Below are 20,654 nucleotides of genomic sequence, written 5' to 3'. Positions count from 1 at the left end.
AGCCTAAATGTCCATCAACAGATGACTGGATAAAGAAGAAGTGGTATATTGATACAATGGAATCCTATTCAGCCATAAAAAAACGACAGCATAATGCCATTTGCAGCAACATGGATGTCCCTGGAGAATATCATTCTAAGTGAAGTAAGCGAGAAAGAGAAAGAAAAAAACCATATGAGATCACTCATATATGGAATCTAAAAACAAACAAACAAACAAAAAACATAAATACAAAAGACATAGAATACAAACTTGTGGTTGCCAAGGGGGTGGGGGATGGGAAGGGACAGACTGGGAATTCAAAATTTGTGGATACTGACAGGCATATGCAGAAGAGATAAACAAGTTTATGCTGTATAGTACAGTTAAATATATACAAGATCTTGTGGTAGCTCACAGCAAAAAAAAAAGTGACCATGAATATATGTTCATGTATAACTGACAAATTGTGCTGTACAAAGGAATTTGACATAAAATTATAAAATGACTATAACGCAATAAAAAATGTTAAAAAAAGAAAAGAAAAGAAAGCCACTTGGGAATAAACTTAAAAGTTTATATGGAATATGCAAAGTGAAATTTCATTGTTGTAATCCACAGCCAATGTATCATCTAAAAGGAATGTCTTTTAAGTAATTGTAAGATAATTTTAGTGCTTAGGACAAAAAAAATGAGCAGTTTGGATCAGCAATTCTTTAGTAATTTGTGGTAGAGCAATAATAAAAATGTGGATTTTGACCTCAAAAAATAAACAAACAAACAAAAAACCCTGCAGTATCAAAGTGCAGCTCTGAATGGCTTAGTTAGTTTTGTCTGCTCAACCTAAAAGCTGTGGGAAAACTGAGCATTCCGTCAGATGCAAAGACCATCTCCCCCTCTTCCCAGCTCTGGATAAAGAATTGCAATCCAGGTTAGTCTTACCTTGAGAAAAATGTGCAGACCTTTTACATTTTGATACCAACAATTGGACAAGTTCCCCAAGGAACTGGAATTTGGGTGCCATGTTGAATTAGGGGCTGCCATGCGCCCGTCAGCAACATTCACTATTGCCGTAAAGACAAAGAGTGTGATGTTGAGTAACCCAGCCCCTACAGGCCTTTGAAACTGTGGGGCAGTCAGATGTAATGGGAAGACTCAATGCAAATTAGTAATGCCCTGTGGGGACATTTCTGAGGACACCTTCTCAAGTACACCAGCTTCCAAGGTGCTCCACCTATGTGTGGTCACTGAAGAGACAGGTGACCCAACACCTGACATCACACATTGATAGCTCAGGCTCAGGTCCCTCCATAACACGTACATCTAGCAACTTCTTCCATTTGCTAGAAGAGGTCAGCTTACCCCAGATGTCAGCTTGTGTGGGCTTCAGAGTTAAAATATCCCCTGTTATTTACATACCTGTAGATGCCCTCCACTAGGATGAGAATCTTCTTCCAAGCTCTGTGGGTTCGGGGCTGGCCGTAGATTACAGCATCTCTCAGGAGCTTCTCTAGGCTTTGCATGTCTTTAAATAATACAAAAAATCAAGTTAGGAGAGGGTTTTTCTGTTCCTCCTTCATCTTCTTTTTTCAGGAGTCGTCAGATTTTTTAGACTCAACCTCAGATCCGAATATTCAGAGAGCAAAGTTGGAACCACATTAACACCTAGAGGAAAAGAGGTCTATTTTTAAAAATTAATTTATTTATATTTATTTTTATTGAAGCATAGTTAACTTATAGAGAAGAGTCTATTTTTTAGTAAAATTTAACTCTGACCAGATGACAAGTCTGGTTTGTCAAGCAGGCAGAATGAACCTCTAGGGGAGAAACATGGTTTCACACAGGCTCCTACACGGCTCTCCTCTCCTGTCTCAGCAAGATGGAAGCTTTACATTAAGTGTGTTTCTTAAGCTTTGTTGCCAGGTTAAACTTGATCCTGAGAGGAGTCCTTAACTAACACTCACCAATCTGTTAGACCCCAGTGCTTCAGAGTTCAGCAGGGTTTGCCTTAGCAGTAGCATTTTTTTGGCCAGCAGGGGTCTCACTGCCTAAGCATTGGGACCTAATTTTTGACATCCCCCAACTCTGGAGGTTTCAAAACCTTATGGCAGGGGAACAATTAGCATCTTTTGCAAGTTATTTTGAGGCTTCTGGAAACATTAACAAGAGCTGAGAATTATTGGGCTTTCTCTGCATCCCAGGCATCCGTCTAAGCATGTTCTTTGTGATAACTCATGGAAGGACCCTGACGAGGGGGAGCCTCCATTTTACATTTCAAAAAACCGAGGCACAGAGAGGTCTGGTAAATTGTCTGAGGTCTATGATCAGATCCAGCAGAGCCAGGATTTGAACCCATGCAGCCTTGTACCCTGAGCCACGTTTGTAACCACTACCTTTTACTGCCTGATATGACAGCCATGGTCCTCTCTTCCCAAACTTCATGGTGATGTACAGCAAGGAAAGATGAAGGTCTGGTCGATTATTCTTGTTAACTTTCAAAATCAAATATAATTAACGGTAACTTTTCACTTATCTGCAATCAAGTGTGGATGACTTCGGCAAGATTTGCTTATCAACCCAGCTCTGTGTGTGTGTGTGTGTGGTGTGTGTATGTGTGTAGGTGTGTGTGTGTTTAATCTGCAAAGCCCAGAGGAGAAAGAACAAAAGTATAGGTTTATGGGCATGTTTTTCAGACTCATTATATTTCTGCTCATGTAGCTTTCCCTTTTTGAGAGTCTGAAACTGAAATACTTTAGGTCTACAATAGAATTTTAATCAATAGAATTTGCTAGAATTTAATCAATAGAAGATGTTGTAGAGCTGCTGACTTGCCTGCTACATAATGTTCACCAAGCATTTGAGATCCCACTTAAATGCTCAGAGGAAAGACCCAGCAGAGATAAATCTGAACCAGCACAGTCAGTACTGGTTTTGGCCATTGCTTCAAGCAGCAGACACTCATTGGTTTATCACTGGTCCAGGCTCAAGTTCACTGAGGTTCTTGGTCTCAATGGAGAGCCCCTCAGCCTTGTCTTCTGCCCCTACTCTGTGGTTGGATCTGGTTTAGGGCTTCCTTGAGTGTTGGGGGAGGGCACTGGTGGATGCTTTCACATTTCCACATTGCAACCCTCTACCCTCAATAAGGCGACAAGATATTTCTTTGAAATAGAACTTGGATGTAATATTTTTAAAATGATATAGTACATTTTAGCAAACTATATTTAAATCAAGGTGCTGTCAAGAGAAGCAGAGAGGGATAAGATTAATTACCTTGATAACCCAGTATGAGAGCCTCTTAATCTGAGGCTTTCCTGGTTAATAGAGTGCCTCCCAAGCTGTCCCCAGCATCCACTCTCTAGTGACTGGATCTTGGGTCCTGGCATTCAGAAAAAGTGTATGACAAGTGATTAGGGGTGCTGTGTTTTAGAATCTCTTGGAAACCCAAGCATTAGATATACTCTTTGACATCCTTTGACAAGAAGACTAACAATATAAATAATGAAGAAGACAAACAGTTATTGGAAATAGCCTCTTTGTAGTATGTTATTAATGATATCTGGCATGATATGGGAATCAATGAACATAAAAAAATGTCATTTTTCTTTTTTTAACAATAAGACAGAGACTGACTTTTTAGCTGACCTATCAGGTTAAATGTGGATTTAATCCATTTCATTAAGATAATATAAGGCCCATTAAAGAAGAAATGGAAGACATGGGAGTCTTCGTTTTATTTTATGTCCTGTTTTTTCATCTGCAGAACAGGTATAATGATAATCCTGGAATCAGTATAGTGTCCTGGTCATAAAATATTTCCTCATTACAAAACGTACAAGACTTTGTTTCTTCCTTTTCCTACTCAACATGTGGGAAGCGAGTGACACAATTACACACACTCAAGTTCGCAGCTTCTCCTTTCTAGTGTCTGGGAAACACTTCTTTGGTTTTCTCTTATCCCTCTTCCCACTCTTCCCAGTACTCTTTGTGGAAGCCATTTCTCCTTTTCACGCTTTTCCTTTTGGGACTTCCTTCCTGGTCTTTTTCTCTGTTTTGTCATTTACTTTCCAGTGGGTCTCACACTTTGGTGAACATGAGTCATCATCTGGGGGACTAGTTACAACGTGGATTCCCCGGATCACTCCAGAGATTCTGAACCAGTGGATGTGGGATGGGGTCTGCAGCGTGCATGTTTGGGGTCTTGGGACTCCTGGGTCCATCACCTAAAGCCAGACTTCTATTTTGAGTGATATGATTTTCCCTCTATGTTTCAGACTAACCCACAGGTACCTGAAGCCCAGCATTTTCAAGAGAGAACTTGCAGCAGACTGCACCACCAGCCCCAACTCCTACACCCCCCATTCCAGTCCTTTGGCATGCGACCTCACAGTCCTTCCCACCAAAGGGTGGAGGCTGTATTCCTGCCTCTGATTTGGGTTCAGCCAAGTGACTTGCTTTGGCTAACAGAAGCCAGGGAAGGGAGAGCAGGCTAGTTCCAAGCTTGGCTTTAAGAGGTCTTCCATGCTCCTGCTTTCCTCCTGAATTTCTACCAGTAATATGAAGAGAACACTCCCAGACTAGGCCACTGGTCCTGGGAGGGTCCCAGAGAGGCCGAGAGACAAGAAGGGCACAGTCAGCCCAGCCCCTCTGCAGTCATGAGTGAGAAACGTGTGCTATTTGTTGGATGCCACTGAGGTTTCAGGTCGTTGGTTATGGTAAGAGCTACTTAACACCGTATCAAAAGCCCTTCCTGATCTGGCCCCTGGCCACCTTCCTGATGTAGTTTCACAGTGTTCCCCAGCACACAGCTTCCCAGCGCTCGCTCCTATGTGCTGCCCCTCTCGTCTGTCTGCAAAAGTTCCACACACCACTCAAGCCTCCACTCACACTCTTCTGGCCAATAAAACAGGTTTTCTTCCTTCTTGGTGTCCCTGATGACTCATCATTTTTTTTTTTAAGCACTCATCACGTTGTTCATTATTTGATCTCATTTTCCTCCATGGAAGGCAGGGACCTTGTCTTAGTCATCCTTTTAGCCTTAGTCCTAATGTCCAGTATTAGCACTAAATTGATATTTGATAAGTGAATCCCTTGTCTTTTCATGGAAAAGATTATAGACCAGGAAAAACGACAGGGAATGGCACTTTTGGATCCAAACAGGAATTATGAGAACGAATAACTGCCTTGTGCCTGCAACTATATATATATATATATATAAATAACTAATTAATATAAGTATATATATATAAAATTAACTAATTAACTGTGTTATTGGCATGAGTTTTAAGGACAGACATGTATCTTCTGAGTCTTCACCTAAGATGCTGTGTCTTAGTGACAATACACTATTGACCACTAGATGGCAGCCAAGGAAACAGCATTCTCATTTTGAGAACTTCATGGATAATAAACCAACTTTATTGATGTTTTGGTTTGGGCTGGGTTCCTAAAATGTTAAAGAAACCCATTTGATTGGGGGAACCAGCTCCCTTCTGTATAATCCACTGCAGGCTTGTTAGTCTCTGAACAGAATAAAGAGATGATGAATATAAATATTCCTGTTTAAAGAGTTCTTCCTTTAAAAAGACTTGGAACTTACAAGATTTTGTACAGAAATAACACATGAGTGTGGTTCCAGGGCCATAGTAACAAAATCAAACCCACTGAACTAAATTAGCTGTCATTTAATAATGAATAGTGTAAGTTTTTGAAAAATCTGTTCATGTAGAGGTTATTGTGCTGTGTGTGCAATCAAAACAGTCACACACATACTAGAGGTTGAGTTCGGGAGTTTAAGTGACGCTCACTAACTAAAATAAAAGCAGAACAGAAAACAAGCCTTCAAATAACCTTGATGTGTTCTACATATTTTGCAGATGGAAGTGAGAGGAATCCCCAGTCCTTCTGTGGCAGGGGACTCATTGTTTCCAATGTGAAAGGACAGTTCCATGGGGAGAAGCTTTCAGAACTTGGAACTTCAGAAACCCCTGGTGTCCACATACTGGGATCTCTGAGCAGAGGGAAAATCAATCAGCTGTTTTTCCCCTTGGGGGACAAACTCACTAACCTCTTCACAGAGACTGGACAGAGAAAGGTATCACTTCACCCACTGTAGGATCTCCACCCATGTTAATATCTGGTAGTTTCTCTCTGGTTGTGAGGGCCTTGCTCTATAATTCTACAGTGTGTGGGTTACAGACCCATAGGATTCCAGGGATTGTGGTTTATGTTCTGCAGGCCTTAGGAGAGTCTGCTGCTTCAGCAAAACACATTCTCACATCTGCAAGGGATTTTTACATAATAAGGCTTATTAAGTGCTTATCCTTGTATTATGTTAATCCTTGTGACACTCTGAGACTTACAGAGGAATGATTAGGTTTCCTGTTTTTCAGATAAGCACGCTAATGCCAGAAGGTTTGTAAAACCAATAACAACAAAAAAACAAAAACGAAAAAGAAACAAATAAAGGAATCCCTATGCCCAACCAAACCAGTTTCTCCTTGGGCTATAAAGAAAATTCTGAGCTATGAAAATTAAAAGAATAAGTTTGATGCCATCAAGGTGGACCTACACAGTTCCACTGTACAAGATTGTTATAAAGTTATAATGACACCCTATGGAATTGTAATCACCACAAATGTATCATCATTATTCACCACCAAGTCTTCCTCACCAAGGCCTGTCCCCTTGGCTTGTGAATGCGGGGAGGACTGAATTGGCACAGTGGGTGATGGAACTTGGTGTGGAGGCCACATTCTGGTGCAGAGTAGTCCTGTTTTGTCACAGGCACGGCTAACTGGATTATGGATTTCTAAATACCAGGGGAGGCTGGTTTGTGCCTAAAGCAACTATCAGGCTTAGGTGACAATTACACATTGCCAGCCTGTCCCTAATTTGCAAGCTCTGACAATATCAGCAAGCCTCCAGGATCTGGGATAACTACAGGAACTGTCCTGTGAAAAAAGGACACAGGTGAACAACAAAGCATAGTCTTCTCTGAAGGAGGGTTCGGTGTAATTCAATGTCTGCCTAAAGAGAAGAACTAGGGCTATGGCTTCTTTCCTGCTTTCCTGTACAGACCCACCCTGAAAACCTGCACCAACGTAACGACAAAGAAACAACACTGTCTATTCAGCCCTGGTGGCCTATTTCCTCATCTCTTGTGCAAATGAGCTTTGCTGAGACTTGAGAACCCCTCTCCTGGCCACCCCTCAGTACCCTTCCCCCGTTCCGGAACTGGGGCCCCTGGTCAGGGCTGAACTCCCCGTCTTCTCCCAATTCCTCCTGTTCCCTCTGAGATACTCAATTCATCCTTCAATATTGAGCCCACATGTGATACATTAAGCAATCGGTACTCAAATACCTGTGAATGATGGTAAATTATTCTTCCTTTTAAGATGGTTTTGCAGGGAGACTTCCCCCTTGTTTAGCCTTTGGGGGAAAACATAATCATAATGGCCAACTCTGGCAAGCAAAGCAAATATTTTTCTCGAAGTCACAAATAGAGAGTCTCTTCTCCATGAGATCAATGAGGGCATTTCTGATGCATTGAAAATTTGATGCCTTAAGTCTTACAAGACAGTTTGGGTAATACTCTGGTTCAGGTTTTCTGGATGGGTCTGTAAATATGTGGACAGCTATCACATGGGCCTTGGTAGGTAAAAGAAGCAAGGTGACCTTCCTGGAAGAACCAAAAGTCAGCTGGCGGCAGAGGAACTGGGCTGGGCAGGGGGTAGGGGGTGCTGGGGGCAGGGCCTGCTTCCCCAGTGGAGAGGGTCATACCAGAAAGTTCTGGCCTTGAGGACACGAGATGAAGAACAGGCAGAGCCTAATGCATGGGGACAAAGTGTCCTGTGTGCTCAGGCTCTGGGCCCAATGTCACATGGAGGGCTCTGATCCTCAGAGTAGGGCCTGTGAAACTAGACAGAGTACTGAGCTGGGACCCGGAGTGAGCAGGGTCAGAGTAGGAGGTGAGCCAGGATTCAGGGGTGCTATGGGAGCCCAGGGCTCAGGGGCTCATGTCCAGGTGCAGCAAGGACAACCACTAAACCTGGCTGTGCCCACCTAACCTGACTGCCTGACCCAGGAGAGCTGCCTGGGAGATGGAGGGTACCACACCCTGCATGCATCATGCTACCATCTGGGGACAGCAGTGGGTGGAAAGGAGGTAAAAGTTCATTGCGCTTAGAAATGGGAACTCTAGGGTCAGACCTCCTTGATTTAAACCCCAGCTCTGCCTCTTTCCAGCTCTGTGACTCTAAGCAAGTCACCTCTCCGTGTGTGCCTCCTGTTTCTTCATCTGTAAAAAGGGAATAATCTGTAGGTGTCTTGTTGTGGTTGTGAGGCTAAACTGAGTGAATACCTATGAAAATTCATTCCAGCAAAGGTTCAAGACTGTTATTGTTAAAAGAGATAGAGGCAGTTGCTGTATTTATTAAAGGAAACAACATGATTCAGAACTCCAAGTCATACCTTGAGATCTAAAAGGCCATGGTTTGAAGAGTGGTCTAAGGGATGTTTACAGGTTTGACCTTTCACTCAGATGATACCCATGAGCCCTCATTCCACAGAAGAGGTAGAACTCAGAGTGTTCCCACCAACACTGCACACTTTGTTCTTCCTCCTCTCTGCCTTCAAATGCAGAGAATTCTTAATTTTTTTCTTTTTACATTTTTTCCCCAAACCACCCCCAAATTCTTAGCCTTCCCAGTCCTCTGACCTCATGACAACTCTCCTGGCTGAAAAGACTGCTTCTCCTTTTTGAAGCCAGCTCAAGAAGCCCTTTGTGACTCACCTGAGTGAGGGCATTATCTACAGCCCCCTAGTGCACGTGTGGTCCTGCACAAGCAGCTGCAACATCACCTGGGAGATCCTCAGAAATGCAGAAGCTCAGACCCCACCCAGATCTACTGAATCAGAGTCTGCATTTTAACAAGACTCTCCCCCACCCCCACCACAGTGATGCCTGTGTATTTTAAAGTCTGGGAACATTGTTCTAGAATTTATATCATACACAATTACCAGGAGAGTGAACAGATTCTGGGAAAAGAGTAAGTCAATTCTAATTTCCCCAGCTCTCTGAAAGAAGTTCACCTTTCCAGAAAGTTAAAACTCACTCAGGGTTTGAGGTCCTGGGATGGCAGTGTACTGGTATACTCAGCCCCAAGGATGTGTTTACAAAACGCCTCCAGGTACCCCTCAGAATTCATACTGATTTCCTCAAATGCACCAGAATCATTGAGGAAAATGAACTCATGGGTCCCAGTTGGACCTGGATCCTTAGCTTGTGCTGTGAAATGGCTGGAGAGTCTGTTTTGTGACACTGATGAGTCATAAAGGTAAACTGAGGATTGGCCATTTCACTGGAGTTACCAACTGTAGAAAGTGCAAGGAGAACTTAGCACATAGCCAGAAGATTTCAGAGGCCAAACTTCAGCTTGTGGGTGGAAATTTAGGTTACTAACAGGATAAGCGATCCCACTAGATTGGTTTTCACACAATAACCCACAGCTCTCGGGGTCCTGCATGTGGCCAGGCAGTGGCTGGACTCAGCCAGTGGATAAAAACATCAGCCCCAGCTGTGCATGTCCTACTTGTACCTCCCAGCCCAGCTCCTTACTGCTAAGACAGGTCATTCTTTGTCCAAGAGGCTTTATTTCTAGCTGTGGGAGTATACTCAGTCTGAGTAGGGACACCGCTCAGTCAACCACAAGTGTTAACTGGTGGATAAATACCCCAGCTCCCACCCCTCAGGTGGGATAACACTGAGGCACGTTTATACTGGTGTCAGCATTTCCTAGAAGGTTGGAGCTCCAGTAGTCTATTATAGTAACTTGCTTCACAGCACACCCTTTACTCTCTGCCTCCTCTTCCCTGTCTTCATGCCCTGCTCATCTGCTGGTGCGTCCTGGGATTGCTTCCTAAATAAATGACTTACCCTCACATCTAGGTCTTAGATCTGCTCCTGGGGGAAGTGAACAAAAACCAGAGCTACCAACTTGGATTTAAAAGTTGACTCTTACCATATGTCATCTGTGTGTGCTTAGGGAGGTCATTTAATCAATTTGAGGAGGGGTTTTATCTCAATAAGTGGGAACAATGAAGAGAAATATGAATCTGGATTTTTGTTAAATTTAGATGAATTAATTACATAAAAGGCTTGAAGTAGTGCTTGACAGCAGAGAATGCTGAATAAATAATAGGTATGATTTCAGTAAAGTTGTCCTTTGGTATCCATTGGGGGATATTTTCCAGGAAACCCAGCAGACACCAACTCTGTGGATGCTCAAGTCCCTAGTACAAAATAACATAGTGATTTCATGTAACTTATGCAAGCCTCTCATATACTTTAAATCATCTCTACATTACTTATAAAGTCTAATGCAATGTAAATGCTATATCAGTATTTGTCAACACATGATGAATTAAGGTTTTGCTTTTTGTTACTTTCTAGAATTTTTTTCTGAGTATTTTGTATCTGTAGATGGTTGAATATGGTGGATGTGGAACCTGCAGAAATGGAGAGCAGATTGTAACTGTCCACATTCACTATCCAGGAAGGATTAATCCATGGTGATAAGTTCTGCTAAAAATGTGCTTCAGAGTCCTCTACTTTTCCTTAGAGAGTACAGCTTTTGGGTGTTCTGATTTGGTTTCCTTTCAGAATTTTCCTTCTCTTTTTCTTCTCAGTTCCTCATTCTGATTTGGTGGGAAATAGAGAAATGATGTACAGCTCGAAAGTATTGGTCAAGCCTGTTTGCATAGGATTCAAAGTTTGTTATGACGGTCTGAATAGTTTTAACACTTCAGGTGTATTTTTCCCATACAGAATGCAAAAATGCAAGGGCCCAGAATTCTGATTTATTTACAGTTGCTCTAAATATCAAACCGGTATCCGCTGGAACTGATCTACATGAAAATAGGACCTTTTCTACCCCAATGTCAGAAGTATATCTTTAATGTGTGAGCAGAGGACACAGGAGGAGCAAAGTTCAGGAAAAAAAGAACAAGTGTAGTTGTGTGAAATCCCATAATCCTGATGTTTATGAACATTCCAGTTTAGGTGGACATCCTTCAGAACTCATCTCACAAGCTCTTGTATGGGCTGGTTACATGCCTCACATACACACACACACACAGGAGGGCAACATCTTCTGCAAAGCCTTCAAAAAATCTCCACATTATCATTCCAATGTGCTTTGATGCACATTAAGAATTAAAGTATCATTGTTTTCTACTGAGGTATTTAGTATGATCCTGGGAGTAGCAAAGCACGAAAGGGAGCCAGCAGTAACTGATGCCTTACATGTTGTGACTCCAGTTCCAGGAGTCATATGCTCAGTCACAAGCTCAGTTCCAGGCTGCTCCAGTGAGCAGTTATGATCTTGGACAGGTACTAAACAATATTTTTAAGCCTGAACCTCCTCATCTATAAACTAGTACCTATCTATGGGGCTGTCCACAGGGTTAAATAGGTACATGAGAGAAGGTCACTAGCTCAGTATCTAGCACAGGGTAAACTCTCAGTAAGTGCTAGTTGCTGGTATAAAATAACCACAGCTAACATTTATTATAAGGATATAGATAAGAGCTATTATTGATTAGCTGGGGGTACCAAGAAAGAGCATAAGGAATGTTACTAAATGTTTTAAGAGCTTCATAAAACTGGAAGGTGAAATGAAATTTCTGAATTGTAATTTCAGCAAAGGATTAAGGAATTAAATTTTTTTAAAAAATAGTTTCAAACCTAACACAAAACTTGCAAGAATAAGAACACTACAGAGAACACCCAGGTACTTTTTACCCAAGTTCATCTATTAACACATCATCCCATTTGCTTTATCATTGTATCTATCGACCTAACATTGATCTATTTATTTATCTCTCTATCTATCTATCGTCCATCTATCTATTTACCTATCTATCATCATTATTTCTATAGAACCTCCAAGAGAGGACTAGTGACTGGTATAATTTGGGCTGAGCTCCAAAAAATAATAAATGCAGGATAGAGAAGGTATGATACTGTGACTTAGAATAAGAAATATATGTATTCGGTTTTCATCCAATCTTCGTGCCACATAGTCGCTAAAGGGATGAGAGCTTTATTGTTGTCTTTTGTTATGTTAATGAAGTGATTTTTGGAAAGCACTTGAGAATGGAGACTGCTTGACAGGGATATCAGCTCTGTGATTGGAGGGTTGGAATTTTCATTCCTACCTTCTAACCTCTGGAGAGGGTAAGGGTCTGGAAACTGAGTTCAATTACCAATGGCCAATGATTTAAGCAATTGTGTGTATGTAATGAAGCCTCCATAAAACCTCAAAAGGATAGGGTTCAGAGAGCTTCCACGTTGGTGAACACCAGCCTGGAGATTCATGAAGAGAGCATGGAAAGTCCTGCATACATTTCTGCCTACTTTGCCCTATGTATCTGTTCCATCTGGCTGTTGCTGAGTTACATCCTTTAATAATTAGTTGGTAATTTAGTAAGTTAATTAGTTTCCTGAGTTCTGTGAACTGTTTTGGCATATTAGTTAAACCCAAAGAGGTGGTTATGGGAACGTCTGATTTTTAGCTGGTCAGTCTGAAGCACAGGTGACAACTTGGACTTGCAATTGTCATCTGAAGTGGGGACAGTCTTGTGGGACTGAGCCCTTAACCTGTGGAGTCTGATGCTATCACCAGGTAGGTAGTGTCAGAAGCAAATTGAATTGTATGTAGGATGCCCAGCTGGTGTTGAAGAATTGTTTGGTGATATGAAAAACCCTCCACACATTGGAATTGGCTCCTGAGTCATTAGAGGGTGTAAAGAACTGCTTTGAGGTGAGTCGGTCTTTACAATCCATAAGAAAAAGTATTTTCCATCCAATGCTGTTCAAAGTTTTAACCTAACTCAAAGCTGCTTGTATTTTTGTTTTCATCTCCACTGGACGTATGGGAAGGCCACTAAGTGCTTTGAGCAAAGTCAGTTCCTCCAAGGAACAGCATGGCACAAAGCTGAGCTGCCTAAGCACCTTTCACTGCTTCTTGAAGTACATACACCTTAGCTTGTATATACATGTTTGTGGCCTTATTTTAACTGGCCAAGGGCTCAAGGTTCTTCTCCAGTAGTTCAGCCTCACACTCAGGGCACACTGGAGGTCCTTCTGTCTTTGCACACTCCAGATTAGTCTTCTGTTTGAAATGTCCTGTATCATCTCTGGTTAGAATTCTCTTAATTGTTCAAAGTCTATAGCAAATGTTATCCATTTCATGCAATCTCCAAGATGACATGACCTTTGCATTTTTCCGGGTCACCATAATGTTCTCTACTGTCCCTTAGTGATACTGGTGATGACAATAATGAGGGTAATAATAATTGTAGTAACGCAGCAGGTATAAACAAATCAGTAGTTTCCATAACCATGTATGTACTAAGTGCTCTCTATCCCTCCCACAGCATACAATGATTCAGGCATCATAATTATCCTTATTTTTGCAATTAGTAAATAGAGATGCAAGAAGGTTAAGTAATTTGCCTAGGACCATATACTAATAGGCTATAGAACAAAGACACAAATGCCTGGGTCAGTCTATACTTTTTAAAATGCCAAAACAATGCTGTTAAATTTATATATGCTTTATGATAATTATAATTTTAGGAAAACTTATTTACAAGAAAACATGCAGATTTGGGTGTAGAATTCAGCAAATTTTAATAAGAATATAAGCATCACTTCAGTCAAAATATCAAATATTTTTTCACTCCTTAATGTTTTCCATGCCTCTTTTTACCAATTCCATCCCATTCCAGGAGAGACAAGTATTGTTATTATTTATATCACCATAGATGAGTTTCATCAGTTTTTGAGTTTTCCATAAACAAACTCATATAGTATGTACCCTTTTGTGCATGGTTTATTTCATTAAAAATAATATTTCTTGAGTATCACCCATGTTGTGTGTATCATTAATTTATTCCTCTTTATTATAGAATTGTGTTCTATTATATTAATAAAGCATAATTAATTTTCCTATTCACCTGTTGATAGATATTGAGTTGTTTCCAGTTTTGAGCTATTCTGAATGAAGCTGCTATGAACAATCTTGTACAAGCCTTTATTGTGAACATATGCTTTCATTTCTCTTGGAAATTCTGAGCTGTGGAATTTCAGGGTCATAGTACAGGGATATGTTTAGTTTTACAAGAGTTTCCCAAAAAAGTTGTGTCATTTACACTCCAGGAATAGGTGAGAGTTCTAGTTGCTCTCATTTGCTAGTTGCTTAAATCTTTGCCAACATTTGGTGTTGCCATCTTTTGGATTTTAACTGATCTTTTAGATTTAACTATTCCAGTGGGAGTGAAAAGGTACAGTAGTTGAAACCTTTACTCTTAACCACTGCCTCATGTCATCATGGTCCTTTTTCACCTTAATCCATGATAATTACCTTTGTATATATTTGCCCCTCCCACTAGATTATAAGGTCTCAGTTAGCTAAGATATTACCATGTCATTTTTATAGTTCTCCAAAAGCCTAATATAGTGCTTGAATCAGATGAAGTGTTTGATAAATGCTCAACAAGTTTTGGCTGAGAACAATTTTTCTCCATTTTCTGGCTCCCCTTACCAACCTTAGCCAACTTTAGGCCAGGAGTGTAAAAGAGTGCTCCTCACAGAGAGAGGAAGAGTGAGGATAGTTAATATGATAGTGTGTGTCTGCTGATATATCTCAGGGAACACTGGCAAGATCAAGGTCAATCTAGACTAAATGAGGTTAGAAAATAAGTTTCTAGAGCTTGTATCCTTCATTATGTATCAGAATAACATAGGAAGTTCTGAAGAAATGCAGCTGCCTTGGTCCCAACCCAGATATTTGGATTCAGTTGCTCTGGAGGGGAGTTAAGTCATTGATCCTTCATAGATATTCCCTAGATGCTTCTACTGTGTACCTAGAGTAATGGCATTCCACCACTCTCAGTAGAATGGAGTGAGGAAATGAGAGGTTGACACTGATAAATGTCTCCCTCCAAGAGTGAGATTATCACATTTAACCATATCCATGGATGGCACTACTGTTGAATAATTATCAACTATTCCCTTTATCCTTCCTCAAGTAGACAGAATCTTTGATCACCAATTACCTGCTTTGCCAAAGAATCAAAAGGGCATACATAGCACATTATGCTAACATCAAAAACATGTTCCTTTGTCTCCTAACAAATTAATTTCTTGAACCCCTAAAAGGTGTCTACTCCCAACATTGTAAATGTAATTTGAATCTGGATGTGACAATTGGCAATAAATAAAACAGAATTGGAAGAATTGAACTTGGTTTATTAAAGACTAAAGCCAAGATTGAGTGTTTGATGCAAAATTAAGAAATGGAGCCAACATATTTTGAATTAACATTGAGCTAAATGTCATCATCAAGCTGTAGGTCTAAGGGGCCTCAAGTGTGGTTCTTATAGAGGGCCTGGCCCTGACCTTCACTCCAGGGTGTTCATCTTTGCACAGCAGCTGAAGATGGTTCAGTAAACATGTAGCCAGGCCTCATCTCACTCAGTGAGAGAGGAGATTTTTCATTAAAATAAGTCTAAAAGCTGGAAAAGGAGGTTCACTTTAGAATGCTCCCATGCATTTGCTGTCCTCTCCCACAGGACAGCTGTCCTTGGCCTGAGATTTCTGTGAGGTGATACGACAGACTGGAACAATCCTTCTCCCTCACTTCTTTGTTTTCTTCTCTTTACTTCAGTCTTTGTTACTTCCTTGGAGAACAATGGGAGAGTACCGATGAAGAGGAACAAGGAAAAGCAGAGGGAAAGGAAAAGCAGGAGAGAAAGTGGTCAGAAGGAAGAGAGAGGAAATGTGTGTGTGTGTGTGTGCGTGTGTGTGCATGTGTACACGTGCATGTACACACATGCATGTACACAGAATGAAGGGGGAGTTCTGATGACAGAAATGAAGAGTTAGGATCAGGAACTTTGAACTAGATGGATCCTTACACATCATATAGATCAACCCTCTCATTTCACAGATGGAAAACTAAGTACAAGAAAGATGAAAGGATCTACACAAGGTGATGCAACAAATCAGGCACAGAGCTGGACGGGAGATCTCAGGTGTCCACCAGCACCTCCTTCTAAGTATTTCCTAGTACTTCCCATGCCACCCTGACCTCAGCACCGAGCCTCACAACCTGGAGCCAGAAAGGGCACATCAACAAAGTTGACTAGATGGTTCGTGTTGCAGGGGATGGTAAAAGGAGGTACTTATGCTAAGGAACAAGATCACTTTTTATCTATTACACAAAATTTAAGTCTTCAAATTTTTCCAAGATAGAGTTAAAAAAAGGAAGCAATTTAAACTTATGATAATTACACGCAGCCTAAGAGATCAGTCATGTTCTCAGAGGCAACATCACAAGACCCCTAATAACAGCGACACTAATGGGTTTGGGTTACACTTAGCAATCTGGGTGTTTAATGAATTTCAACCATTTGTCCCAGGTCACCAGATGTTACCAAGCCCATAGTGAATATAAACATAACTATGTTTCATTAGGCTAAGCTCCTAGTTTGAAGAACAAGGACAGAGCGCCATCAATCATCTTTACTTTTATCTAAAAGCAAGCAGTACATGTTGGATAAAGACATTGACACTTACTGTTGTGTTTGAAGATCCTTATGGTTGCACCTGAGAGGCGGGCCCCAAGCACAAGAGATGCGTGGTTTAACTCATCACTTAAAATGAGGCACCCCTGTGTAGAAAAGAAGCACACGAATCAGGCCGATAAATAAAGTGAAGGGAAAACACATGTGGGAGCAGGAAAACACTTCATGATGCCTAACACAGATTCCCCAAATCCTCTTTAATCTTAAAAGGCCAAGAGTTCAACTGGTGTCTATATGGATAAAATCCTCTAGAGAAATTAGTTGATGGAGATGGGGATTCTCCTAAGGGATAGCATCTTTTTGAAACATTTGCATATAGTTTTCAGCAGAGAAGGTCATTCAAGATCTTGGTTAAGCACTAGGTAGCATGTAAAGGATTGATGTTTGACAGGAAAACTAATAAACTTTTGGGTGGATTAGGGATTTTCTGGGGTTTTTCAATCCCATTCTGGATTATTTGGGATGGTACTCTTACTGGAAAACAGGGGTCTTTTCTGCAAGATATTTCAACCTCTTGTTTTCTTTTTTTGTTGTTGAAGTACAATAAGTTTACAATGTTGTGTCAATTTCTGGTGTACAGCATTCTGTTTCAGTCATACATATACATATATATATATTCATTTTCATATTATTTTTCATTATAGATTATTACAAGATATTGAATATAGTTCCCAGTGCTATGCAGTATAAACTTGTTGTTTATCTAGTTTGTATATAGTAGTTAGTATCTGAAAATCCTGAACTTCCAGTTTATCCCTTCCCACCCCTTTCCCCCCCAGTAACCATAAGTTCGTTTTCTGTATCTGTGAGTCTGTTTCTGTTTTGTAAATAAGTTTATCTTTTTCTTAGATTCCACATATAAGTGATATCATATGGTATTTTTCTTTCTCTTCCTGGCTTATTTCACTTAGAATGACAATCTCCAGGTTCATACAGGTTGCAGCAAATGGCATTATTTTATTCTTTTTTATGGCTGATTAGTATTCCTTTGTATAAATATACCACAACTTCTTTATCCAGTCATCTATCAATGGACATTTAAATGGACAGAGGACCTAAACAAGCAATTCTCCAATGAAGACATACAAATGGCCAATAGGGACATGACAATATGATCAATAGTGCTAATCATCTGAGAAATGCAAATCAAAACTACAATGAGGTATCACTTCACACCAGTCAAAATGGCCAGCTTTAAAATGTCCACAAACAATAAATGCTGGAGAAAAGGGAACCCTCCTACACTGTTGGTGGGACTATAATTTCATGCAGCCATTATGGAAAACAGTATGGAGAGTCCTCAAAAGACTAAAGATAGACTTACTATATGGTCCAACAATCCTTTTCCTGGGCATATATCCAGAGGAAACTTTAATTCAAAAGGATATATGCACCCCAGTATTCATAGCAACACTATTTACAATAGCCAAGATGTGGAAACAAGCTCTTATTTCTGATTCTCATTCTTCACTGTATTAATATCTATTTAGACAGAGCATCACTGCCTTACAGTTAAAAACTTTGCATTTGTACAAGTAGGGATGGCAGTTTAGTCTGAGGGAAAGAGAAAAGTTCAACTTAAATTACTGCATATAAATTCCTGTTTGTAAAATTATTTTGCTTTATTAATTTAAAGATTTCTAAATTATAAAATTGCTCAAGCACACTAAAAACACAGAGACATACAAAAAGAAAGGACATCTGTCTTTTGTGGCCAGCCAGAATCTTTGAGTTCTCCTTCATAGTTTAGAAATTTCATACATGATATGTTTTAAGTTTTTGAGGCAAGAGCCAGCAAAATTCTCACATCTCCATACTCCAGACATTGTGTATGTATTTATAATTTTTTTGGTCAACATTTGAGATTTACTTGCAAACCTCGATACTCATCCTGAAATTCTTTAGCATGAATCTACTAGGAACAGGGATATTTTCCTACAAGATCACAATGCAGTTATCACACACTAGAAATTAAACATACATACAGTCCTATCATCTAATATACAGTTCAAATTAAAATTTCTCCAACTGTCCTAAAAATAACTTAATGAATTGTGTAGGTGTTTTCTTTCCTTCTAGTTTTTTTTTAATGCTGAATCTGATCAAAGATCATATATTGTACTTAGTTGTCATGAGTCAGATTTTTTTTAAATATAAATCTGCTTATGGCACTTGCTTACTTAAAATGAACCAACCAACTCTCAGTTTTTCTATGGAAGAGTCTCAAACACTCTGGTATGATTTATAGTACAAGACTCTAAAATTTGTTACTTACCTGCTCTGGTCTCTTTATCTACTCTCCTATGTTCTAATTCTTCCACACCTCCATGCTTTACACATGCGGCTCCCTCTTCCATGTCTTAAGGAAATAACTTAGTTAATAGATGAGAAACAGATTCTGTTCTCATATCACTTAATTTGCACAGGCATCTCAGCCTTTCTCAAGAAGACTTAAGGGGCAATTTTGTTGTCCTTCCTCATTTATGGGCATACCTTTTTCTGTGGTATTCATCCTATGTTATTTGGTGTGTTGTTTCTCCCATGAGACAGTAGACTACATGAATTTACAGGACAGAAATCTTGTTCATCTTTGCATGCCCTGTATCTTGCCTCATATGGGGACCTAGTAGAGTCTCAACAAGTGATTTATTGAATGAATAAGTAAATGAATTACACAAGTAAATGTTTTGTCAAAATAAATGCTTAATAATCATTTGCTACATTGAAAGTGGTGAGTCAGGATCCTAAAAATTTATTTTGGTAAATTGTCACTGAAGTTTGACTTACATGTAGGGCTGCAATTCTATAACCAGAACATCAAGATGAAGAGATTTGTTGAATTAAGCTGGTATATGAATTTAAAAAGCTGGACATTCAATCAGCTTTTCCTAAGAAAATAAACTTCTCAGTCATATTTCTAACAGAGGATCTGCTCAGAGTTATACCTCTTAGGAATAACACAGCAGAAGACAATTATGTTAACAAAGTCTTACCTTTCCAACTAGTGCAGGGATATTCATTGAGTTAGTTGCAAATCCCATCCCAAAGACCATAGCAGCTTCTACATTCAGGAACTTAGACACAAGGTCCTCTAACTCTTTATGCTTATCCAAGGTTCCTGCACATGAAATGATAGAATGGGTGAATCTCCTCTTTTCACCTAGTCCAAGATTAAAAACTCAAATTCCAATACTTATCCATCACCAAGGGATGTGTACAAGAGTGCACATAGCAGGTCTATTTGCTATAGCCCCAATCTAGAAGCAACACAAATATCCATATACTGTAGAATGGATGAAAACATTGTGGAGGTATTTACATAGTTCAATTCAACACAGCAATGAGAAAGAACAAACTGATGTCCCATACAACAACATGGAAAATCTCACAAATATATGGTTGAAAGAAGAAAAATCAGATACATATACACTTATACACATTGTCTGAGTCCATTTATACAAAGTTTATAAACAGACAAAACTAACCTTTTGTGTTAGAAGTCAGGATAGTGGTTACTTTTGTTGGGAGCATGAAGAGAGCTTTGAGATGCTCTAGATGTTTTGTTTCTAGATCTGGGTGCTGGTTATGTGGTTATGTTTATTTTGCGAAAAATCCATTGAGCTGTATACTTATGTCTGATAAATACTTTGTAATACAATAAAATTTACAAAACATACCACAATTCCTCCTTCCTCCCACCCTATATCCCACAAATAATTTATGAAATTGTAACTCTGTCAAAGGTTCCCCACACTGAAATGCAAACAGATCTCATGACTTTTGTTGATACTAATGAATCTATGTATAGTTTATGGGACTTTTGGAATGTGCTATATTTCAAAGCTGACTGGTTAGGTTATCTCATTTAATCTTACAGACCCTATAACACAGGTATTATTACTTTACAGTTAAGAAAACTGGAGTGTGAAGAGGTTACAGATAAAAAGCAACAGAGATAATCAAGTCTAAATCCAAAGTTCATATTTTTTTTACTCTATTACCTTTATGTGTTTACACTCTGACCC

The 20,654-nt window shown here is 39.8% G+C and overlaps 1 protein-coding gene across 2 annotated transcripts in view; it reads right to left on the bottom strand.

Annotated features, from left to right (window-relative positions):
* LOC105096266 (serine palmitoyltransferase 3) overlaps positions 1-20,654 on the bottom strand; it is a 150,909-nt gene that overhangs the window by 90,906 nt on the left and 39,349 nt on the right. For both annotated transcript variants that reach the window (XR_004131009.2, XM_031434252.2), the window contains exons 5-7: positions 19,623-19,747; positions 16,622-16,715; positions 1,399-1,504 (exon numbers count right to left, since the gene is read on the bottom strand). Coding sequence is in view for 1 of the 2 variants with exons in the window: in XM_031434252.2 (XP_031290112.1) it covers positions 1,399-1,504; positions 16,622-16,715; positions 19,623-19,747 (325 nt within the window). In the remaining variant the exon portion in view is untranslated. The remainder of the gene's footprint in view (positions 1-1,398; positions 1,505-16,621; positions 16,716-19,622; positions 19,748-20,654) is intronic.

Source organism: Camelus dromedarius, chromosome 18 (genome assembly GCF_036321535.1).
Source record: "Camelus dromedarius isolate mCamDro1 chromosome 18, mCamDro1.pat, whole genome shotgun sequence".
Lineage (NCBI taxonomy): Eukaryota > Metazoa > Chordata > Mammalia > Artiodactyla > Camelidae > Camelus > Camelus dromedarius.
This window is presented reverse-complemented; position numbering and strand designations above follow the sequence as displayed.